General features: G+C 46.1%; 1 protein-coding gene across 1 annotated transcript in view; it reads right to left on the bottom strand.

Moving 5' to 3' along the window:
• The window catches only part of St8sia2 (ST8 alpha-N-acetyl-neuraminide alpha-2,8-sialyltransferase 2), a 73,122-nt gene that overhangs the window by 31,242 nt on the left and 18,345 nt on the right, over positions 1-23,535 (bottom strand). Inside the window, exons 2-3 of the mRNA XM_005357755.2 lie at positions 4,523-4,585; positions 81-209 (exon numbers count right to left, since the gene is read on the bottom strand). Of these exons, the coding sequence (XP_005357812.1) occupies positions 81-209; positions 4,523-4,585 (192 nt within the window). The remainder of the gene's footprint in view (positions 1-80; positions 210-4,522; positions 4,586-23,535) is intronic.

Here is a 23,535-nt window from a genome sequence, read left to right as displayed (position 1 = left end):
AGAGTTGCAGTTTGGTGACTCATGGTACAGAAAGCCAGGCCTGCCCCCCCTCCCCTTGTCCTGTAGGTAATGACCCATACCTGATCCTCAGAGAGAGCGTCTGGTTGTGTCTCCATTTGGATGAAGCCGGCTGGATGCCGTGTTTAATGCTCTCATTACTTCTGTCAACAACAGCTGGCAGTGAAGACCCATTTATTACGACCTCAGCTCTGGAAAGGGGGGAAAAAAACCACGAAGATAGACATGATCTGTGAGCCTCCCCATGACAAGTCTAATAGCTTTGTTTTCTTACGAGCTTGAATGTAAACTTCACAAGAGCGAAATTGCAGTTATTACCTGAGAAGGGAAGTCTATTTATCTTGGAGAAAGCACGAACTCGCTCCCTCAGGAATAGCCTGCAGACATTGGTTCTTAGAAGCAGGAAGTGGGGGCCCTGCAACTCCTCTTCCCTCCTCCCATCTCTGACCTTCCAGGGGGAACTGGCAGTCTCTGCCAGGACAGTGCAGGTTCCCTTCTCAGTACAGAGAGGAGCGTCCACAAGAGCAAGGTGCCAGCTGTTACATGGTGGCCCGCAAACGTTAAGAGATAGCTAAACCCCACGCAGGACAATGTCCTTAGAGCCTGTGGCTCCGCCCTCCTTCCCTCATCCCTCTCATTTTCTTCTTTGTAAAACCTTTTCAAATACATTTGTGTTCGTATGTGTGTTGTGTGTGTGTGCACATGTGCGCGTGTACATGTGTGTGCATGCGTGTTGGGGAGTCAGAACAACTGGCAAGAGTTGATTCTCTTTTTCTGTTATGTGGGTTCTGGGAGTTAAGCTCAGATTGTCAGCCTTTGTGGAGTGTCCCTTTGATTACTGTGTCATCTCATCGTGCCCCCCTTTCATTGCTCATAGAAAAAAAATACCCATCTATGATTGGATTATTAGTCTTCTATCTGCCTGTCTTACCAGGCTCCAAGTGTGGGATTTTTCTCCTATGTCTCCATTTCATAATGGTTTAACATAGCAGGTGTCCTATAAGTAACCACCTGTTGAATTTGATGTTGAACTTGGTCCTGAGAAGCCTGGTGTGGAGGAAGGAGCTGGCTGGTTTTGTATTCCTGAGGCAGATCCGTAGGCTGGATATAAACCATCTTCCTGTCCAACTCAGGGACAGCAGGCACGGGAGGGCTTTTGAACGCAGATACTAGTAGGTTTCTAAGAAACCAGGCTCCACTGATGGCTTTGAAGGCAGTCTAGGAGCCAGCCTGCCTCCTGCCAACACACACAGATATATGTGGGTCACATCCCAAGTTCCTTTTGTCTAGCCGGCAGCACATTCTCTTGGCTAGAATGATAAGTGGGTTTGTAAGGCTGTATTCTAGAGCTTTTGAGAGTTCAAACCAGACGCCTCTGTCCCCTACATTTATCTTGGAACAGCCAAGTTCAGAAAGACCAAATCCTGTTAGTGAAGCCTGAACTCAATACTCTGTTTTGCTTTTCGCAGGCAGAGAAGAAATTCTTTTCAGGGGGCCTATCCTGTATGGCACCCTCGCCGCATCTGCCCACCTCCATCCTTCTGTATCCCTTACTCCTCTGGCTCTCAGCACTTGTCTTGTAGCTTTGCAGGGGATAGACCAGGCAACTATCTATCAGAGGGGCTTTAAGGGATCTTATGGAAGAGAACAGAAAGTCCAAACTTCGGAATTGTTATGGTTTCATGGAAGGAAGCGAAAGGTATTGTGGAGGTATTTCACAAACTGGGCATCTGTGGGCAAATCGCCTAACCTCTCCAAGCCACAGTCTAAGTATTTACAGAAAGAAGGGAGCTAAGAGGAACACACCAGGCTCTGAGGTTCTAGAGTCCTTAGAGGATGGCTATGTTTCCTACCACCTCTCAGGGGTCCAGGGAGGCTGATATGGCTGCATCCTCTCTAGTACTGTTCCTTCTCTCTGGCTCTCTCTCTTTCTCTGTGTGTAGCATGTCAGGTTTCTTTCTCAATTATTCTCCTATTATTATTATTATCATTATTATTTTGGGTTTTTAAGACAAGGTATCTGTAGCTTTGGAACCTGTCCTGGAACTTGCTCTGTAGACCAGACTGACTTCAAACTCACAGAGATCCACCTGTCTCTGCCTCCTGAGTGCTTAGAATTGAAAGCATGTGACATTACCATCTGGCCCATCTTATTTTTTGAGGTGGTGTCTCTCACTGAACTTGGAGTTCCCAGTTCGTCTGGACTGTCTAGCCAGCTACTCCAGAGGCCTACCTGTCTGCCTTCCAAGAGCTAAGATTACAGGTGCACACCTCTGCACCTGGCTTTAATTTTGGTTTTGTTTAATATAGGCTCTTCAGATTAAATGCATCTCCCCAGACTTGCTCAGCAAACACTCTCCCCACTGAGCTATCTTTCCAGCCCTGGTACTTACTGCCTCCTTATATGTGTCTAGAGGCAAGAGCAGTAAACTCAGGACCATGAGTACAGCGATCACATTCTAAGGCCTCCAATATTTACAGCAACTTCCATTAGTAGGGAAATAGTTTACTGTTTGAGATGGGACATTGTCTTCTTAAGAGCATCATGGCTGCCATCTTGTAGTTTTAGGTAGATTTGGTACCTGGTGATGATGCTCCCTAAAAACTGGACATTTTGCATGGCGTCAGGCATGCTCAGGAAGAAAGCATCTGCAGAGCTCTGGACTCACAGAGGCTTGTAATGGGGACCTGCTCGGAAATCTCTAGGTGGGGTCTCCAGGCTTCTCCTGGGCACAAGGTGGTAAAAGAAGGATCCAGGCACTGATAATGGTAACATGTCATTCTGATCCTGGTTCCTGGCTGTCAGGAGAATCTTGCATAGACATCCTTGGTGCTGAACTTCAACCCTGGCTCTGTGACTATCTGGCTAGAGGGCATGAAAAGGTCACTTCAGGCTCCTGGCCTCCACCTTCATTTCTAGGTAATAAAGGGGGCAGCTTAGCTATCCTCAGGGACGGCCACTGTTTACAGCTATCAGATATTCTGCACTATCCAAACCCAGCTGGACTACTGAGGGAGATTTATTCTCTTCTGTGAATGTGCCTGTCAGGTCCCAGGATCCTTCTTTCGTCTCCCAAATGCTACAGGTACATTTTTGCTTTGAGTTGCTTCACTTTCAACTCTTGAACTTTGCCCTCAGTCACCAATCTTCGAGGCTATCAGTACATCCAATGACAGCGGCAAACATCTACTGAATGTCTTAGTCATCTCAGAAGATTGGCTATATAGAGCCTTAGCATCAGTAGTTCAAAGCTGCTGCTTTATCGGTGTTTGAAAGGTGAATGTGTTTGCCCGAAGCCCTACCTAGAGAACCCAGGGTTTGAATCCAGGGCTGCCTGGTTTCTGCCTAGTTCTCAGACTCAATCTGACAGTGCCTCTCAAGTTACCATGGAGACCTGGGTCTTGGGGACAGGGTCGCCTTTCTCCAAAAGGGGGAACAGAGAGAAGTGTAGGACACGTGACTTTCTTCATTTCTGCCGTATTTGCATGCTAGCCAAAAGATTCACTTGGTTTGAAATGCCATAGGGTCGAGGCCACTGGCACTGTAGAGGCGGTGAGGGCGAAGATAGAGGAAACACTTTCTCACGCCAGTAACACAAGGTCAAGATCAAACATACTTTATAGGTCGGGTACGGTCAAAAAAGACCTAAAAAAAAAAAAAAAAAAAAAAAACCATGGAAGAGTAAATAATGAAACTGACTGTGGCGGCCTCTGGCTGTTGTGAACCTCTCAATCCCAACAGCAGCCAAACAGGACGTGGAGGAAGTACCACAAGAACTTCAGTTTGAACAGTAGCCTCTGTTCATGGCAAGCATCTTGGCTCCTTATAGGTGGGTTTTGAGACAGAGGTCCGAGCGACGGTGTACTCATCCTTTTTTGGAGAGCGGAGAAGGGGGAAGCGCGAAGCATCTGCGGCATGCCTTGCAGAGTGTTTGCACAGTTTCCTGCACTAGTCTCCCCACCAGCTGGGGACTGTCCCAAAGACTCCCAGTCCCCACCGTGTTAAGAGTGGGCTTCCAGAATTGAGACTGCAATCCCACACTTAGAGTTAATATTACTTAGATGACTTCCTACGTATTTTAAGATGTCTCAGCAAAGTTCTTTAATGCTTTATCCCCGTCTCAACCTCCCAGACAAGTCATCAACGACAGTGAAACTGGATTAAAGTCCTGGCTTGCTTCCGGGGCTCCACTGCTCAGCAAAAATGCGGGTTCTAAGGAAGTTGGTAAGGAGCTCGAGCTCGACGAAGTGGGTGGGCTCTCTGCCAGAAGGTAACTTGTGCCCACCTGTGTTTTCCATCTCTGTAGCCTCTCTAGCCCCATGGACCATTTCAGGATCCCCCACTGACAGCTCCCCTCAAAAGCGATTAAGGAAATGCAAAACCAAAGTGAAACGAAACGGATCTATTTGCTAAGTAAGAAGAGCACCACCCAGCAAAGAGGGGAGGCAGATTAATAGCTGCCTTACAGCAAAAACAAATGAACACAAAATCCAATTTACAAACCTATTAGATTTGCTATGTAAGCTGTTCACAGCTGATCTGATTGTACCTCTGCCTCCAGAATTCCTGCAAGACAAAGGAAATGCATTATTTATCAGCGCAGCTCTTCCTTGCAAAGCCCTCTTCAATCACCTGGAGACCCCAGAGCTCACCTGGGGGACCACAGAAAGATGACAAGATCTGACTCTGGACTTTTCATAATGGGCCATGTCTTTGTTCTCTGCCATAGCCCAGGAATCTGATGGGATATTTGGGTCTCTCAGAGCCTCCCATCTCCCAGATGAATGCGACCACCTGAGACACCCACTTGAGATTGGTGAGAGACTGCTTTGGAGACGGCTCCCTTGGCTAATCCGTGTGATGACATGACTCAGCACAACGTGGCATTGGCACCAGCTAACCCAGCTGCTCTCACTCTCATCATCTCTTGCTTTCATTCACGGGTCGTGAGATGTTTTTCCTCACATTCACCAGAAACAGAAGCCGCCAGAAATCCAACAGAGGCAGCAGTACTAGCTCGGCAGTGCCTCTAACCGAACGCTGCAGTGGTCTATTTTTTTCGTGCCAGGATACACACTGTTATTGGTGTAACATGGATGGGACAGGAGGCAGGTGGGCGATGAAGGGGGTCCTCTGTCCTGGGGAACAGGCTCTTGAAAAGCTCAAGACTTGAGGTAAAACCTGAGTGCATGCTCTTGGCGCCCCACTCTGTGCTGTGCCATAGAAAATTCATACGCAAGGCTAACTATTTTTCTTTATTAAAAATTCCCCCCCCGATTTATAGGCGATGCGAACAAGAAGGTATTTTGAATTTTACTTGTGTGTTAAAGTTCTACTGAACCCTTCAAATAAGGGGTTAGTATACAGCAAAGAAACAATGAACATCCCTGGGGAAGCTGTGTATTGGGGCAAACTGTCATTAAATGAGAAGTCTTTGGGAAGAAGTTATAGCAACGCAGCACACTGGATTTATACAGATATCATATGTGCATCTGCATGTATATACATACATACATATATATATACATATACATATACATATATATATATATATATATAGTTTTTTTCTGATCTGTTGAAATACAGTTTCAACATTCCTGACTAATAGTCATGAGTCTTCTGTTTCATAGTCAGACAATCGGAGGTGGCATGAGGGTCTCTAGGATGTCGCCACCATTGAGTTTTACCCCTCTAAGCCTAGTTCTTTATGACACAGAGTAACATCACACTTAACTCTCATTTATTGTCTAATATTTAATTCATTTGGTTTTATAGTCTTTCCATTCTCTTCGGAAGGCAAAGCTCTTGACCTTCTGACTGCGATTCTGAACACCTCACGGGTCCCAGTTCTGAACCACAGTCTTAGGGTTGACCCTAAAGGCTTCTTTCCGTGTGCTGTCCCCACTATCACTGTCCACGCGCACCTCTCTCTCAGACCCTAGCCATCAAAGCAGCTGTCCTCGAGGGACGGACGAGCTGCTGGGCTGCGTAGTAAGTCAAACGTGATATTTAAAGTGCAGTAATAGTTCCAGACTAGCAAATGGTTAATGAAACTAAAGAGATTGTCTAGCAATACCGTGTGCATAAGAACTGATACATGATTTCTAAAGCATTTTCAAAGGGAAATTAAGTAAATGGTTTGGAATAATTGACTAACAATCTTGGAAGAAATAACAAGCACCTTCCTGTGGATAGCAAAGCGAACTTTAAATGGGTTTAGCTGGTTATCCTAGTTCACATCCTGTCGCTGAGACAAAACATTGGCCCAAACCAACAAAGATGGGAAAAAAGATTATTTCTTATAGCTCCCAGGTAAGTCAAGGCAGGAACTGAAGCAGAGGCCATGGAGGAACTCTGCCTACTGGCTTGCTCAGCCTGCTTTCTTATGTATTAATCAAAAAATGTACCACAAGCTTGCCCACCAATCAGTCCGATGGAGGCTCTTTTCAATCGATGTCCCTTCTTCCTGGGGACTCTGGTTTGTATTAAGTTGACAAAACATTGACCAGCATGCAAATGTTCCCCAAACCAGTAATTCTTATATCTCTATAACCAATTTCCTTTGTCATCAAGGGTACCATTTATTTAAATTTTAAAATGGATTCATCTTTGAAAATGCACCTTTGTCCTAAACAAGACCACCCAAGAACCAGAGGTATGAAGTTGGAGCCATGTGCTTATTCACAAAACCCACAGGACCATTGCTAGGAAAGTATTTATCTGAAGAACTCCTCAGATCATCTCACATCACCATGAGGAATAGTGGGGATACTTGCATCTCCCTCTGGGAACGACCAGACAAAAGAGGAAAATGCTTAGAAAGAAAAGCAAACATGAATTTGGAAGGACACGTGGCCGGCGGGGTCCACCAGGAGTCGACCAGTGAGCAGAGAACATATTATACCCACATATGAAAGTGCCAACAAAAGAAGGCGAGAAATGGGTTAAAAATATGGCAGTGTATTTATGAAGTGTTTGATGAGGGCCCAGGAGTATGTGTGTGTGAGGGTAAGAAGAGATAATAGAGATAGATAAGATGAGATACTAGATTCCGGAGAATGCTCTGCCTTCATCAGAATCTAAAACGCTGATTATTTAAAAGGCAAACCCAGCTCACGGGGGCTTCCATCAAACTTACAAGGGCTCCAGGTGAGATGAAGGCTGCATCTGATTTAACTTTTAAAAATTATTCATTCAACAAAAATATTTGAATAACATCATAGCTGGGTTGCTTGCAAAGCTGAACACATACAGTTCCCGCCCTCAAGAAGTACAGGATACCGCAAGGATTCTTCATTTTACACACACACACACACACACACACACACACACACACACACACACACGGGGGGGGGGGGAGAGAGAGAGAGAGAGAGAGAGAGAGAGAGAGAGAGAGAGAGAGAGAAAGGTGGATTCAACAAATCTAGGATAAAAAAATTCCTGAAAACTTTTGTGTCAGACAGGTGGTGGTGGCACATGTCTTTAATCCCAGCACTCAGGAGGAAGAGGCAAGTAGATCTCTGAGTTTGAAAGGGGCCTGGTTTACAGAGTGAGTTCCAGGACTGTTATACAGAGAAACCCTGTCTCAAAAAAAGAAAGAAAAAAAAAGAAAAGAAAAAATTTGTGTTTACTTTGTGCTTACTGAACAGACATTTTTCTTGTTGGTACCCAAACACTACACCATAGCCCTAAGAGTGTATTAGAAATTAGCAGTAACAAATCCAAAGTATAAAAAAGGATGTGCATAGGTCACAGGCAAATACTGCACCACTTTATATAAAGGACTCGAGCACTTGTGGAATTTAGTAGCCATGGGAGAGTCCTATAGTCAATTACTGAAGACAGTGTGTCCATCATGCCCATTGTGATGCCTTGATATATGTATACACACATATATATATATATGCATACATTGTGAAATGATTAAGATATTTCCCATACCTATTACCTCATATAGTTGTCTTTTTTGTTGTCATAAGAACACAGCAGACCAACATGATAGCAGTTTTCAAGAATACGTTATCGTTGTTGTTATTATAATTATTCGAACAAAGTCCCGCCACGTTGCCCAGGTGGATTTGGATTTGCCATCCTTCTGCATCGGCCTCCTGAATAGCTGGGACTGTAGGTGTGAGACACTGTGCTTGGCTACTTGTGCTATTAGCTGTGGTCACTGTGCTACAAAACAGAGCTTCAAATCACCTCACTGGTCTTTGTGCCTTAGACCAACATCTCCCTCCTCTCTTCCCAGCCCCTGATTGATAGATTCAGAGGGACCAAACACTTCACCAACACCAGCTCCCAGCCTTTCTCCTTTTCTACCTCAGGCTAGGTCCCAGAGAACATGGAATCCTGCAGACTTTGACTATCAAATCTCTGTACTTTCCTTGTCAATCCTTCCTCTAACTCAGGGCTCCCTATCCTCAACACTCCTGACATTCTGGCAGGACAGCTCTTTGTTGGTGAGGCTAGGAATGAGACAGCTGTCTCTATATTACAATCCCTGACCTTTTTTTTTTTTTTTTTTGAGACAAAGTCTCACTATGTATCTTTGGCTGTCCTGAGACGCACTATGTAGACCCGGCTGGCCTTGAACTCACAGAGACCCATTTGCCTCTGCTTCAGTCTCTGTTGGGATTACAGGCGTGTGCCACCATGCCCAGCTCCACCCTTGACTTCTGTCTACTGCCTTCTAACAGTAGATTTCTTCCTCATCTCCAAGGTGTGACAATCAAAAATGTCTCCAACTATCACCAGCATCCCCTGGGATGTGGGGCAGAGACTTGCTGCTGGTCCAGAACCTGCATCGTGCTATTGCTTTCAGCCTAGTGTCTCCCAGGCAACCAGATGGTCCTTATCATGCTTCCATGCTAGCCCCCAAGCCCAACACCTGCGCCTCCCTCAGAGCTACTTGGGGTTTGCATCCTCAGCCACTCTTTCCTTCTCCTTAGAAAGCAGCTGCTTCTTTCTAGGCATCTTTTCCCGTCTGTCCTCTCACAGTCTGCCTCCTCCTCTTACTGCTGAGCGGCCGGCCGAGGTCTGAGTCTTTGTTCCCATTTCAGCTTCCTTGCCTTCTGCACCCACTGCAGAGTGTTTCCCTTAAGGATGAACAATAACCTTGTCTTTTGTTTTCCATGTTCTGATGTTTTGACATTTGGGTCTTGCTGTCTCTGCAGATAGCATCCCTCCTAAGGCTAACTAACCCTGCAGATAACCAAGGCTTGCATGGACATGAGTCCTTCAAGTACCAGCCAGCCATGACATGACACACTTGCCATCACCTCATTGATGGAGGTCCCAATAGAGGTCATTATTCCTTTGCGCAATAACCCTAAGAGCAGATAGGAGAATCCCAGGACCACATCCTATGCTCCATAGCCTGCAGACATTATTCACCTGCTCACCAGCCTTGACCATCATCTTCTTACAGAAACCACACTAAAGGCTCTTGCCAATCTATTCCTCTCTTACTGTGTCTCCCGGCTTACCCAGTCTTTTCTGTGTGCCCATATGATCTGGCATGTATGCCCTCTCCCCATGAGAAATATTACCATGAAAAGCTAAACAGGGTGAGACCCTGTCCTGTTTAGTCCTGCTGCTCATAGAATGCCTTGCCCCAGAACTTGGTGAACTAAGTTAGACTTCAATGATGAGACGCTCAGCTGGGAATTCTGCACGCCTGATCACACACCTTCATTACACCCATTTAAGACACTGTGTTGTCATAATCCCTAGGGCAGGGCATCACTCCCAGGGAGTCTGAAGGTATTCGGCTTGAGAAGGAAGAACACAAACTGATGAGATGTTTGTTTTCGTTTTATGATATTTTACCTCAAATTTTATTAAAATAAATTAATACTTGCTTAGTTAAGGGAAAAAACATGATGATCGGGCGAAAAAATTGCTAGAAATAATTCACAAAGTGAATTTGTAAGACCACAGATGCTTAGCCTACCTAAATCAACAACAACGACAACCACAGCCACCCCCGAGAAAGTACTTTGCGTACCATAAAGCCTCAAAACCGAGCCCAAATATCAGCAATGGCAAGTGTCCGTTTGATCTTTCTACAATAGTCTCAGCTAAAATGTCGACGCAGTTTGGTCACTTGAAAGTTTTACAGTTTAGGAAGTGTTTGCTGCCACAGCTGTGATGTCCTCTAGCAGAGTACACGGTGACTAAGACAAGAAAGCGAGATGGCAGGTTAGCAAGACACAACAAAACCATGTGCGGTTGGATCCGTTCTGCTGAAAGCAACTAGGAAGCACACCGAACGGAATTTCCGCTCAGCTTCTGCATCAGAACCCAGTTCTTTTAAAATATATATTCATTTATGAGACAGGGTCTCTCACAGTCTAGGCTAGCCTTGAACTCGTGACCTAGGTTATCTTGAATTCCTTATCCTCCCACTTCTACCTCTTGAGTTTGGGATTACAGGTGTGCTCTACACACCCGGTTTCTGTAGTGCTAGTGACAGAACCCAGGGTTCACGCTTGTTAGCAAATACTCTGCCCACTAAGTGACAATCCCAGACTGCAGGTTCTTAAATTTTGTGTTAACTGTTGTTTCCCTCCCCCCACCCCTGCAAACAAATCACAAACATATCCGTTAGTGGGGCACAATGTGCTGTTGTTGTATGTGAACATCAGGCGCCATTCTTTATACTCAAGGTCATGCCCAGTGTCTATCCCTGTTAGAATTTTCCACATTTGCAGTCCCTCACCGGAGAGTTGGGCTAGGAAAACGAACTTTCAGGCGCTGACAGCTTTAATTAAGAGTCTGGACCCAACTTAAACAGTTGATTAATCTTGAGAGTAGAAGATGAAACTGAAGAGCCATTCCTGAATTTGTAGATGCTTCACATTGTTGGGAGGGTACTGAGTGCCCTTTTTCCAATTCCTACATGAAACCCACTGAGCTCCTACCTGCTGGCTCCCAGGGGTACAGTAACATATGGTCCTATGAGCATATGCTAGGGAAAGCATTGAGGGAAGGGACAATTTGGAATTAGTCACGTGAGCAGACCTGGGGTTCCTCCTGAGGGTCAAGCAAGGGTTTTGATTTAAGGACGTCCTTTCCTCTCTATACCTGACACCACTGTCATCGTTTTCAGCAGCAGCAACAGCAGCACAGGGATATTAAAGCACTAATAAAGTTATTACCCTTCAGCATCCATCCCCAGAACATCTTATCCCAAAGAGGAACTACAGTCAATAAGCAATCCTCACTGTTCCCATAGCTTTGATTCCATGGTCTGTCTTTAACAGTCTTATGGATCTGTCTATTCTAGATAGTTCAGCTGGGTAGAATCACACAACATCTGGCTTCTTTGACTTCATGCCATGTCTTCAAAGTTTATCCACCTACCAGTGTGCCACGGAGACCTGGCATTTGATGATGGAAGTCTGGGAGGCAGGACAACACAAAGATGCTTGGTATAGGGGGCAGTCCCACCTTCCATGTTGATGTCCTGAGCTAAGCACCTGTGGTTCGAACAGGAGCAGAGGTCCTACCTGCTGACCCATATATGATGGCTCAGGGACACCATTGCCCAGAATTTTTTGAATTAGTTGCCAAAAATTAACTGCCTGTCTCTGTCTTCTGAAAGGTTGGATATCCTTGCCCACATGAGCAAGGGACCCCCCAACTGATTGGTTCAGGATAAGTCCTGAACAAAAAGTTAGCAAACATAATGACTTTGCTTACTCTGAGTGGGAGGAGGTTCCTATGTGCTTGCCTGGAGCTTTTGTAGTTTGGTTTGGGATGGTATGTTAGGGTTTCTATTGCTGTGAGTAGACACCATGACCGGGGTAACTCTTATAAAGGAAACATTTCATGGAAGTGCTGGCTTACAGTTTCAGGGGTTTATTTAGTTCATCATCATGGCGGGGAGCAAGGCCTGTGTTGCAGAAGGAGCTGATACATGTTGATATGCAGAAAACGGGAAGCAGACTGTCTCACTGGGCATGGCTTAAGCATATATGAGACCTAAAACCCGCCTCCACAGCAACCACATCCTCCAAAGGGACCACATTTACTCTGATAAGGTCACAACTCCTAATAGGGCCACTCCCTTTGGGGGCCATTTTCTTTCAAACCACCACCAATGGTCACATCAAGAAGAATGCCTCCATCGGGATATGGCTTGGACCAGGGAAGACTTTAAGTATCCCCTTCCAGTAATCCTGGCCCAAGGCATCTTCAGTGATCACCATTAGAGAATCCTTGATGAAGGGCATATGCCTGTCTGCAAGCTAGACTACGGGGATGTGACTGCTGGCATCATCAGGAGACAGGAAGTTCAAGGTCATCCTTCCCAAACTCTAAGATGTGGAAGCTCTCATGTCCTTGCCCTTCACTGCCTTAAAAGTGGAACTGGGGAGATGGCTCAGTGGGTAAGACTCTTGGTACACAGCCATAAGGATCTGAGTTCTGATCCCCAGAACATATATATAGAGAGCCAGATGCAGTACTGCATGTCTGTAATAATCCCAGGGCTTCTACTGAGAGACAAAAGGTAGAGATTGGAGGATGTCCAGGAGCATGTAAGCAAGCTAGCCCAGCATGGGGAGTGGTGAACAAGGCACTCGATCTCAAACAACTGGAAGGCAAGGACCAACACCTGGGATGGCCCTTTGATCTTCACAGGTGTCCTAGGGTACAGGAGTGGCCAGACCCTTCTTATAGTTGGCTTTTCCAATCACATTCCAAGTCACCGTCAAGGTTTTGTAGCCTCTGGGGTATGAGTCAGTTAAGATTTCCTTTAAAGAATCAGACAGTTAAGTATTTTAAGCTTTATGAACCAAGAGGAAAAAAATTAAAGATATGCACACCCTTCAGAAATAAGAGAGAAAAATTTTCCACAAATGTTTTATTGATGACATTAAAAAATATAATAATTCAGTAGAATTTTTTTTACTCAAATGTTCCATCAGTCTGCTGATGAGAAGAACGTAATTCTCCTCGGGGATGGGACAGGATGGATAAGGTTTTGCTTAATTAAAAGTTACTGCTCCTGCCATTGTTACGGGTAGGAGGCCTTGTTCTCCTACTCTCTTTCCATGATCCTCTGAGATCCTTTGTCTTTCCTCTGTGAACTCATGTCACCTTAATCTTTCTGTTGGAACTTAGGCTCTGCCCTTCCAGTAATTTTCTGATGCGGGGAACCATAGATGGGAGATTCTTCTCCATCCCGCTGGTCCAACTGGATGGTCTCTCTCCATTCACCTGGTCCCTGCAGCCACTTATAAAATAATCACTCTGTGGCTTAATATCAGTTACAATTGTTTGGCCAATGCCTTAGGCTTCTTACTGGCTAGTTCTCTCTTATAAATCAACCCATTTCTACTAATCTATGTATCACCACATGGCTGTGGCTTACTAGTAATACCCTGGCAAGTTACTCCTTTGGGGGCTTCATGGCATCTCTCTGACTCTGCCTTCTCTCTTTTCCAATCTTTGTTTCGATTTCCCGCCTAGGTATATTCTGCCTGGCCATTGACTGTGTCAGCTTTATTCATTAACTAGTAATAGAAACACATAGTCACAGTATACAGAAGGACAAGGACATCCCACACCAGGAAACAAGCTAGAAGAGCAAGCTCTGAGGTGAAATTCCAAGTGTCTGATTTCTCCATGAATTAGTCATTAGCTGTTTGATCTTAGATCATCCCTTGACCTATCTAGAAGCTTCTAGGTGCTTGTATGCCTATAGATTAATAGTATCTGGTTGGTATGATTGTTGAAAAGGTTACGTGATCTAATGCAATGATCCCCTAAACGCAGAGCACACTGCAAACCATTGAACATGAATGTTGTTCTTTTGACTCTTTTTCCATCCTCGACCTAAGAACCATGTGGTGTGGATAAGAAGGGCCCCATAGCCTTGTATGCTTGAATATAGTCATCAGGGAATGACTTTAGAAGGGTCAAGAAATGTGGCCTTGTTGGAAGAAGTGTGTTGCTGGGGATGGGCTTTGTGGGTTCAAAAGACCAAGTCAGGCCCAGTGGCTTTCTCTTTCCCTACTGCCCGATACAGATACAGATGTAGAACTCTCGTACATGGCTCCAGCACCATGTCTGCCTATGTGCCACCACGATGGTAATAGACTAAAGTTCTGAAACTGTAAACAAGCCCCAATTAAATCCTTTCTTTTGTAAGTTGCCTTATTTATGGTGTCTCTTCACAGCAATAGAACAGTGACTACGGCAGAAATTGGTACCAGGGAGCTGGCCAGATTTGACCTGCTGGCTGTAGAAGGTTGATGATCCCTATCGTAGGATGCAAGATGCTCCTTATATTCTCGGAGACATCATTTCCCCCCTGTCCCCCTGAGGACTTCCTTTATGCTTGTATGTGGCGTTCACGGGTCTAACATAGGTCCTGGACTCCAGCAAGGCCGGCTCATTACCAGTGCAGAACCATCACGATCGTGATCATGCTGGAACTGATCGTGGTCATTTCAGGGGGTGGAGTGACAGCATGAGACATTCCTCCCAACCGCTTCAGCTTCACAGGAGGCGACACATTTCGTCCTTGGCGCTGCCCATGCAGACTGGCAGTTTCTCTTGCGGTTGGTTCTCAGGTTGGGAATAACAGTTCTACAATGTGCTCACCAGTATTTGAGGCTCCTTTTCTATACATCGAGCCTTATTATTTTTTTAAAGATTTATTTGTTTATTATGTATACAACATTCTGCCTCGATGTGCGCCTGCACGCCAGAGGCGGGCGCCAGATCTCAGTACAGATGGTTGTGAGCCACCGTGTGGTTGCTGGGAATTGAACTCAGGACCTCTGGAAGAGCAGCCAGTGCTCTTAACCTCTGAGCCATCTCTCCAGCCCCTCGAGCCTTATTTTTTTTTTTTTTTTAGCGGACTACTTAAACCCCATAGACAGGGAGGCTCCACAGGACACACAAAGGCTGGAATGTGTGTAGGTGTCAAATTGACAGTGTTACTTCTGTAACAGTTGAGGTCTCCGGTACTGGGCTTCCAAGAGGGTGTTTGAAGCTGAAGGTTAACTCAGCTAACGAGGCTGGCTGTCTTCTGTGCCCTTCAGCTCTCCTTCCCCGCTTCTCCACATTCCCCATGCCATCCTGTCTTCTATTTTAAATACTAGCTTGATTTGATTTATACATTCGCTTTGATTTCAGCCAACTTTTTTTTCCTTGTCAATCAGTTTCCCTTGCTGTACAAAAAGGTACCAGCTCACTCCTTGCTCTCCCCTTTGCTTCAGTTCAGAAAACAACCCTGGGAACCCAGAGCTTTGATTATGCTCCAGCCAATTTCCCCAGACTTTATATAAAAAGTACTTCTAGGCATCTGCACATCAAAATGCAAGTAAACAAGCCTCTTGGATGCCAGCATGCCATCCCAGGCTTATTCCGGGTCTTTCCTCTTCCTTACCTCTAGCCAGGGGCAGACAGTATGATTTATCACCCCAGCCAGAGTGATTCCAGAGCAAATGGAGGCGCAGACCTGAGAAGATGCATAAACTGGGGTTACCAATTCATGTGGGACTCGACCTCCAAATTGTTAAAGGAGACAGACTTTATACACCGCTAACTAAAATAGTGCTGCACCCTACAGTCCCTGCGGTTCTGAGATCCAGATAACAGCACTTAAAACTCAAAGGCGGAGGCATCTGTATTAATAAATGAGCTGAAACTGGTGAAGAGTGGGACAGGCTTATAAAAACATTCTATTTTTACCTACATGTATGTGTGTGCTAGTATGCACATCGGCATGCCTGTGGGTATTCACTCAGGCCAGAAGAGGGCACTGGATCCCCAGGAACTGCAGTGACAGGCTATGGGTGACCTACTGTGAATGCTGGGAACCAAACTCTGGTCCTCTCTGAGAGCCAGAAATGCTCTTTAAGTAGTGGACCACCCCTCTAGCCCCAGTGACTTTTAAATGGGAGGTATTATTGTGGTTTGACTATGAAGTGTCTTCCTTGCGTTCATGTGTTCTATCCTGTGGTCCCCAAAAGGTGACACTGTTATGGAAGGTATGTGGAACCTTTGGGAGGTGGAGCCTGAGGAGAGGAAGTGTGTATTGGGGGGGGGGGTCTTGAGGTTGTATAGTCTGCTTGCCGTTTGGTGACAGGGAAGGCAATGTGACCAGATGCCTTCTGCTCCTGCTTCCAAGCCTTCCCCACCATGAAAGGCTGTATCACTTTTACTGTGAGCCAAAATAAACCCTGCCCTCCTCAAGTTGCTCTGGTCGTATATTTAGTCACAGCAGCAAGAGCAACCAACACGGTGTTCATGGCTACAAAGCCTTTTCTGAGTTCATGCATCCTTATTCCCTACAAGTCAGCCCCCCCCCCGCCTTCCTGTTCTAGTCTATTTGCAGCAATGTGCTCTCCACTCAGTTCCCAGTGCCCCCACCATAGACCATGGCCAAACACACGTCTGGGGTCCTGCCTATGCCAGTATTTTCATAGGAAGCACACTTTCTGCATATCCATTGTGTTCTAGGAATGAAGAGATGAGCCAAAACAGTCGCAGGTGCCCCTCTTCTACAGAGAAGGCTCAGCTTCCTAGAGCAGGGCTTGGGGAGGAATGATGGAGAACTCAGATGTCCTCCCATGCTCGTCTACCTGAATCCACCGGGCATGCTCTGGTCTAGGGCTTCGCGTTAGCTGTGCCTTCACCCTGGGATGTTTGCTCCGGGAAGATCCCCATGGACCATTTCCCCGCCTCGAAATCTGTGTGCAAATGTCATCTGTGTAGCAAGGCCTTTCCTGACCACCGTTTAAAACAGCATGGACTTTCTCTGTGCCCCCACTGTGCTTTTCCTTACTCCCCATCACCACACCCACTTATTAAAGGCACTGTCTCCCTCTACAGTGGTAGCCCCATGTTGGGAGCATGTCTGCCTAATATTGCCACCCCCAGTGGTGCTGGGTACATCGCCTCCAGGGTTCAATTAATATTCGTTAATGGAAGAACTCAGCCTCCCACCTTTCTCGTGCTACAACAGAGGAACCAGCTGTCTCCTTATCCAAAGCCAGTGATCTATCTCTGTTCTGAATCGCATCCCTTCTGCCTTGAGGCTCTCTAGCCACCGTACCTTCCGTCCTCCATGAACTCAACAATTCCCACTAGCTGCATAATTTGATATGTATCCCCGGGCTCTTGTAAGTCAGGCTAAGTTCCACAAATCTTACCTTACCTCACTGTTGCCTGCCTATAGCCCTTGAGGGAGGAACAGACGTTCATTTATACAGAAGAGGACTCCATGCCCAGGCACAGGAAATGTGGGAATAGCATCAGAGCTACACGGTAAGTGAGGACCTCATGATTTGAACCTAGAAAATTGGTCAAAGATCTCAGCTCTGAATTACAATCCAGGCTTGCCACACCCTTCCATTCTCATTTCAATATAGATCCACTTAATCTTGCCTTAAATTTAAACGGCTCTTCATCCCCTATTCTCCTCCGCCAATTCTGTAGTTCTTCCTATCACTTTGCGAAGATTTGCAAAGTCCCCTCTTTATTAGCCGTCTCTTCCTTTCCACCCTGTTCTCTATTTGTCTCCCTCTAATCTCTCGTACTTCTAGTCAAAGAATTCTTTTTTTTAAAAAAAAAAATATTTATTTATTATGTATACAATATTCTGTCTGTATGTAGGCCAGAAGAGGGCGCCAGACCTCTTTACAGATGGTTGTGAGCCACCATGTGGTTGCCAGGAATTGAACTCAGGACCTTTGGAAGAGCAGGCAATGCTCTTAACCACTGAGCCATCTCTCCAGCCCTCAAAGAATTCTTGTAGGATCACCTAGCAACAGAATTTCTCAGTCCACATCTGTCTTGGTGTGCATTTTATTGCTATAAGAAATGCCATGATCAAAGGGAACTTGGGGAGGAAAGTGATTACTTCACTCACAGTTTATAGTCCACCATGAAGGAAGCCAGGGCAGAAACCTGGAGGCAGGAACTGAAGTAGAACCTACGGAGGAATGCTGCTTACTGGCTTGCTCTTCATGGCTTACTCTGCCTGCTTTCCTATACAACCCAGGACCACCTTCCCAGGGGTGGCACCACCCACAGTGGGCGGGGCTCTTCCACATCAATCATTAATCAAGAAAATACCCCTGCAGACTTGCCCACAGACACTGCTTGGGACATTTCAGTTAAGGCTTCTATTCCCACGTTACTCTGGCTAGTGACAAGTTGACAAAAACTGACTCCTGTGCCATCTTACTCCACCTCCAGCAGGACTTGTCAGCGGTAGCTGCTTCTCTTTTCCAGGATAGAATATTGGGGGTTTCCTGGGTGCAATTCTTACCCTCTGCCTGGCTCACTGGGTAGCCCTGAACAGACCCTCCCTCCCCTAAAAGACACATGAAAAACGCCATCTGGAGGAAGCTTGCTATTAGGAAGAGACATGAAACATTATTGCAAGGAAAGGGGTCCTTTAGAGTTCACAGGACATCTTTATCAGTCCTTCTGGCTCAGAGATGCAGTATTTTAAATTGTTTTCTTTTTAATGCCTTAAGGTTCTATCTGCAGTGGCATAAAATCCCGCCTTGACACTTTCTGGTGCCCAGGCAGATGGTGTCCACATTCTTGAATTCAATTTTTCTTTATATTCACACCCAAGCAGATTTTGCTTAGAATTACCCATCATTTTCCACGAAATTTGGATTTACGTTTCCAAACACAAACATTGTTAAAAGAGTGTGTAGGTACACATAGTCTTCCCTTCAGAGCAAGTGGCCTCCTTCCCACTTCCAAAGTTCCCTCCCCAAGAGCCGTGTCTTCACTACCCCAGGTGACGGTTCTTGTCCCATTGGTCATGTGGACAAAACGCTGCCTAGAAGGACATGAAGAGTCATTAAAAATGATCATGGCTTCATATGTGGAATCTTACCCCATGCCAGGCACAGTACCAGAAATATGGTATGCTCACTTCCTTATTTCTCACCGTTTTAGAGATAGGATGTCCAAAGCTTCAAAAAGCTTCGGAATTTGCCCGGGATCACCCAGTGAATAACCTCAGACTAAGAGGTTTCAGGACATCATCCACATGCAGCCAGATTCCATGCATCTGTGAAAAGGGGTTTTGTACCTCCCTTTCATTGGCTGTGGGTAAGGAGTGAGTGTGTAGGCCCAGGGATGCTAGAAAATTTAGCAGAAGCAAAGGTTATTCCACAAACCGCAGGAGAGCTAAGCAGACGGTTCAGGAAAATATTCGAGTTAGGCTTCCTACTTGCCTTACGCTGATCGGTAAGTGTGGTCCAGTCATTGCAGGCTACGCTTGGAAACAGTTTGCTATGAAAACACACTCGGTCTATGACCCAGTTGTTTTGCATCCATTATTGATGGCCCTTCCACTGCTTTAACCTTGGCTGTCATTCCCTTCTCTTTTATTGTAGAAGAAGCGTACTACTGCAGAACCCTAACCGGAAAGTTGACAGCCCTGGAAACTCATTTCATTCATGTCTTAGGGTGTGGATAAATCCATGCTCTTTAAAGAGAGGAGCAGAACGCCCGTCTGACGCACCACACTTTGCTCTTGAACCTGCCGGGCGGCTACTTGAAAGGCCTCCATGTTCAACCAGGCTTTCTTCTTCTTCTTTTGTTCCTTTCTTGATGGCCTTGCATTCAGATGCGGCAGTGTTCCTATTAACGTCAGCTGCTGCCTTTTCATGACAGAATTTCTAGAGGACACCCGGACAGGGAAGACTTTGAAGGTGCTTTTCTTCTGGGGGCTTTGATGTGTCTCCTTGTGACCCTGCCTGGTCCTAGGACAATGGCCATTCCCTCTTCCTCAGCAGCAATGCTGGTCAACACTCAGGAAGTCTTACTGTTAGCTGGAAAGAGGTAGAGTGGGGACCACTGGGTAGGGGCTGGGAGCTCTAGCTTCCCACAGCTTCTGCTCTTACAGCTGAATCTTTCTTGGTCTTGATATGCTTTTTCTAAGTCAGGTCTTTGTGAATTTTTTTTTTTTTTGTGGTTTTTCGAGACAGGGTTTCTCTGTGATTTTGGAGCCTGTCCTGGAACTAGCTCTTGTAGACCAGGCTGGTCTCGAACTCACAGAGATCCGCCTGCCTCTGCCTCCCGAGTGCTGGGATTAAAGGCGTGCGCCACCACCGCCCGGCTTCTAAGTCAGGTCTTATAGGGTTCAAATAGAAACCCCTATGAGTGTTTGTTGCAGTGTTATTGAAGGCGATATCCACTGTCCTTCAGAACAGAATAAACCAGATATTATTGCTTGCTGAGCTTAAGAGGTCTCTTGGGAGTGCTGTGCTGTTTTCCCATAGTGCAATCCATTAGGGTCCCATTAGAAGCCATGAAGGAAGGACAAGATGGTTAGCCATAGTAGGATCAAGCTTTCTAATGTTCTATGGCTTCCTCAGATGTGAAGCTGGGCTCTATCCAGAAGGAAGGGCTGCTGGAGATCATTTTTGTGCATTTTTCTTTCCTTCATGTAGGAGACACATCTGAATGTCACATGTCCATAGTTCATGGGACTGTGCAGGACAGAACCCTTGCGTAGAGAGGCCTGATCCCACCTTGAGTAGGCACAGGCTGGGCACAAGCCAAGTGTAATAGCTGGTGTTGTCAACTCAGTTGAAGGTAGAATGACCTGGGTGAAGGGTGTTTGGTTGTGCAGGGTTATCTTTGATTAATCCAAGTGAGAAGACCTGCCCACTGTGAGAAGTGTCATTCCCTGACTGGCATTCTGGATTGTCTAAATGGAGAAAGGGGAGTAGAAGTTTGCATTCATTGATCTCCTTTGATTACTAGGGCACTGTGATGAGCTGTCTGAATCTCCCATGGCCTTGAATTCCTAGTCGTGGGAGACGGTAGAGGGTAACTTTAACTGTGAGCCTAAGCAAGCTCCTCCATAAAGTTGCTTTTGTCAAGAGAATTTAACCATGGCAATGGGGGAAGGAAAGGAAGACACCAAGTATCTGCATTGCCCACAAACCAAGTGAGACTCTAAAACATCCCAGAGACCAGCCTCAGCTGTGGCAACACTTTCTCTGTTTTTTTCCAGAAACTTCTTTTTCCCCATTTGCTTCCAGCCCTGCCTGGGTATTACTTTCAGACTCACTGATCATCGTGGCTGCTTCCTACACAGGCCTTACATCTGATAGACTATCCCCTAGATCTCTCCTGCAGGGAAGGACAACCCTGCCTAGTTTGTTCAAAGTCAGGGGAGCATCTCCAACTCCCCCATCTCTCCCCATGATGCCTCCCCTTCCAAGTTCCATCACCTTTGCATTTCAGCTCACCCCTCAAAATGAGAGGAGCTGCTGGTGCCCCATCATTGTGATAGACATCTCTCCCAGGTGCACAGTCTGCCAGGTCTTCCCCGAGAGGGCTTGGTTTCTACGATGCAGAGCTCAGCAGCTTCTCTGCCCCCTGTAAACTCCTCAGGATTCTGTCATGGGCACCACCAGCTTTTGACATCAGGTTCAGATTTCTGTGTGCAAGATCCTTTCTGAGCTGCTCTCTGCCTGGGTCTTCTGTTTTCCATCCCTTCTAACTCTGCCAGGCAATGCAAGGGTGTCCTGGAGTGTGGGAGCTGGATCGCATGGCTGTACCTTTGAATATCAAGTTCTCTCCAAGAAATGCCTTATTCTGTGTGTGTGTGTGTGTGTGTGTGTGTGTGTGTGTGTACTGAATTTAACATTTATAAATTGCCAGAGTCAGATCATAACTGGTTTAAATATTCATTTGGAGACTTGTATTATGCTGAACCTTTTTCTTTTCTTCCCTCCCTCCCTCCCTCCCTCCTTTCTTTCTTTCTTTCTTTCTTTCTTTCTTTCTTTCTTTCTTTCTCTCTTTCTTTCTTTGGTAGGGTCTCTTGTAGCCCAAGTTGGTTATAAAGTCTGTGTAGCAGGGGATGACTTTAAATTCCTAGCCCTCCTGCTTCTATTTTTTGAGGGCTTCATTACAGGAGTGTGACATTACACCTCACACCTGGTTTTCTGAGGTGATAGGAATGGACTAAGTATTTTGAGCATACTTATTTTGAGATAGTGCCCTCTACCCCATCTAACGTTGAAGCTTTGAAAATTCAGAGACCAATCTTTAAAATGGAACAGACTAGTCAGAAACTCGTCTGGCTTCTTTTGAGCCTTCTGGGGATCTGGCAGTGGTAGTCTCTGTGGTGTTTGCTAATGAAGTCAACCACTAGGAGGGAGCTCAGCCTTGAGGGCTTCAGGGATATGACCACTCCTCTGCTGCTCCCACCAGCCTTCTTCAGGGTCCCCAAGGCTCTGGGAGGTACTGGGCTTGAAGAAGACTTCTCTGTCCTAGGGTCCTCCTGACCACGTCCTTGCTGCCTTGTGAGACGTCATGGGCATGCTCGTGTGGAAAGCAGGAACTCCAGCCATGTTGGTTTAGAGATCAGAATGTGGCTTTCTGCAAGAAAGGTCACTGGAGCTCACAGCAGGTAGGGGTCACGTGGGAACAGCTCCGAGAGGACAGGAGCCTCCAAGGCTATGACCAGGTGGATGCTAATATCATGTGTCTGAGAGAGGACGGAGGAAGACTTCACTTTGACAGCTAAGGAGAGCCAAAACAAAACAAAGAAATAAAACACTACCAAAAAAAAAAAAAGCCACACAGCCCAAGCCATTGTGATGGATGGGCTTCTGTTATAAATTCTCCTCTCTATCCCCATCACAATCCTCTACGGTCAGTGTTCCCATTGCTTCCACTTCACAGAGAGAAGTTGAGTGTCGTATTTATCCTGACGAGGTTTTGCTGTTAATTTGACACAGCCCAGAGTCATCTGAAGGCGTTTCAGCTGAGGGATTGCCCAGAGCAGCCTGGCCTGTGATCATGGCTCTGAGAAACTATCTTGAATGAGGACTGACATGGGAGGGCCCAGTTCAGCTAACTTTCTCACATAACCCAGACCCACCTGCTAAGGTGGGCGTTGCCCACAATGAGCTATGGTTCTCTGAGTACCCGCCCTGACTTCCTTCAGTGATGGGCTGCCCCCTGCAAATGTGAGCTAAGTAGACCCTCATCATCCGAAGCTGCTTTCAGGAAGAGTGTTTTATCATGGCAAAAGAAAAGCAAACTCAGATGACAGCCAAGGAGAGAGCAAGAGGCAGAATTTGAACTGGGCTCTAGAAAAGACTCTCTAAATGGTCAGAGCCTGAACTAAGTTAAAGCCGAGAGTCAGTATAAGAGCACACTGAAGAGGTATCAGAGGGCGAGACTAGGCAGTCAGTGTTCCTGGTCACTGTACTCCAGACAGATGTCAAAGATCATTAAGTAGAGCAAGGGGAGTGAAAAGCCATGTCGGGGAAGGAGGCGGAGTGCACTGGGGTGGGCTGTCCCTCTGACAGGACTCCCGTGTCTCTTCGTGGACTTCTGGCCCTTCGCTTTGGATGCTTCCAGCAGCTTCCAGAAGGAAGTTCAGGCTGGAATGTTGTTTTCTGTTTTACACACCCACCCTGATGTAGCAAACAGTTACACACACACACACACACACACACACACACACACACACAGAGAGAGAGAGAGAGAGAGAGAGAGAG

Source organism: Microtus ochrogaster, chromosome 22, assembly GCF_000317375.1.
Source record: "Microtus ochrogaster isolate Prairie Vole_2 chromosome 22, MicOch1.0, whole genome shotgun sequence".
NCBI classification, from domain to species: Eukaryota; Metazoa; Chordata; class Mammalia; order Rodentia; family Cricetidae; genus Microtus; species Microtus ochrogaster.
This window is presented reverse-complemented; position numbering and strand designations above follow the sequence as displayed.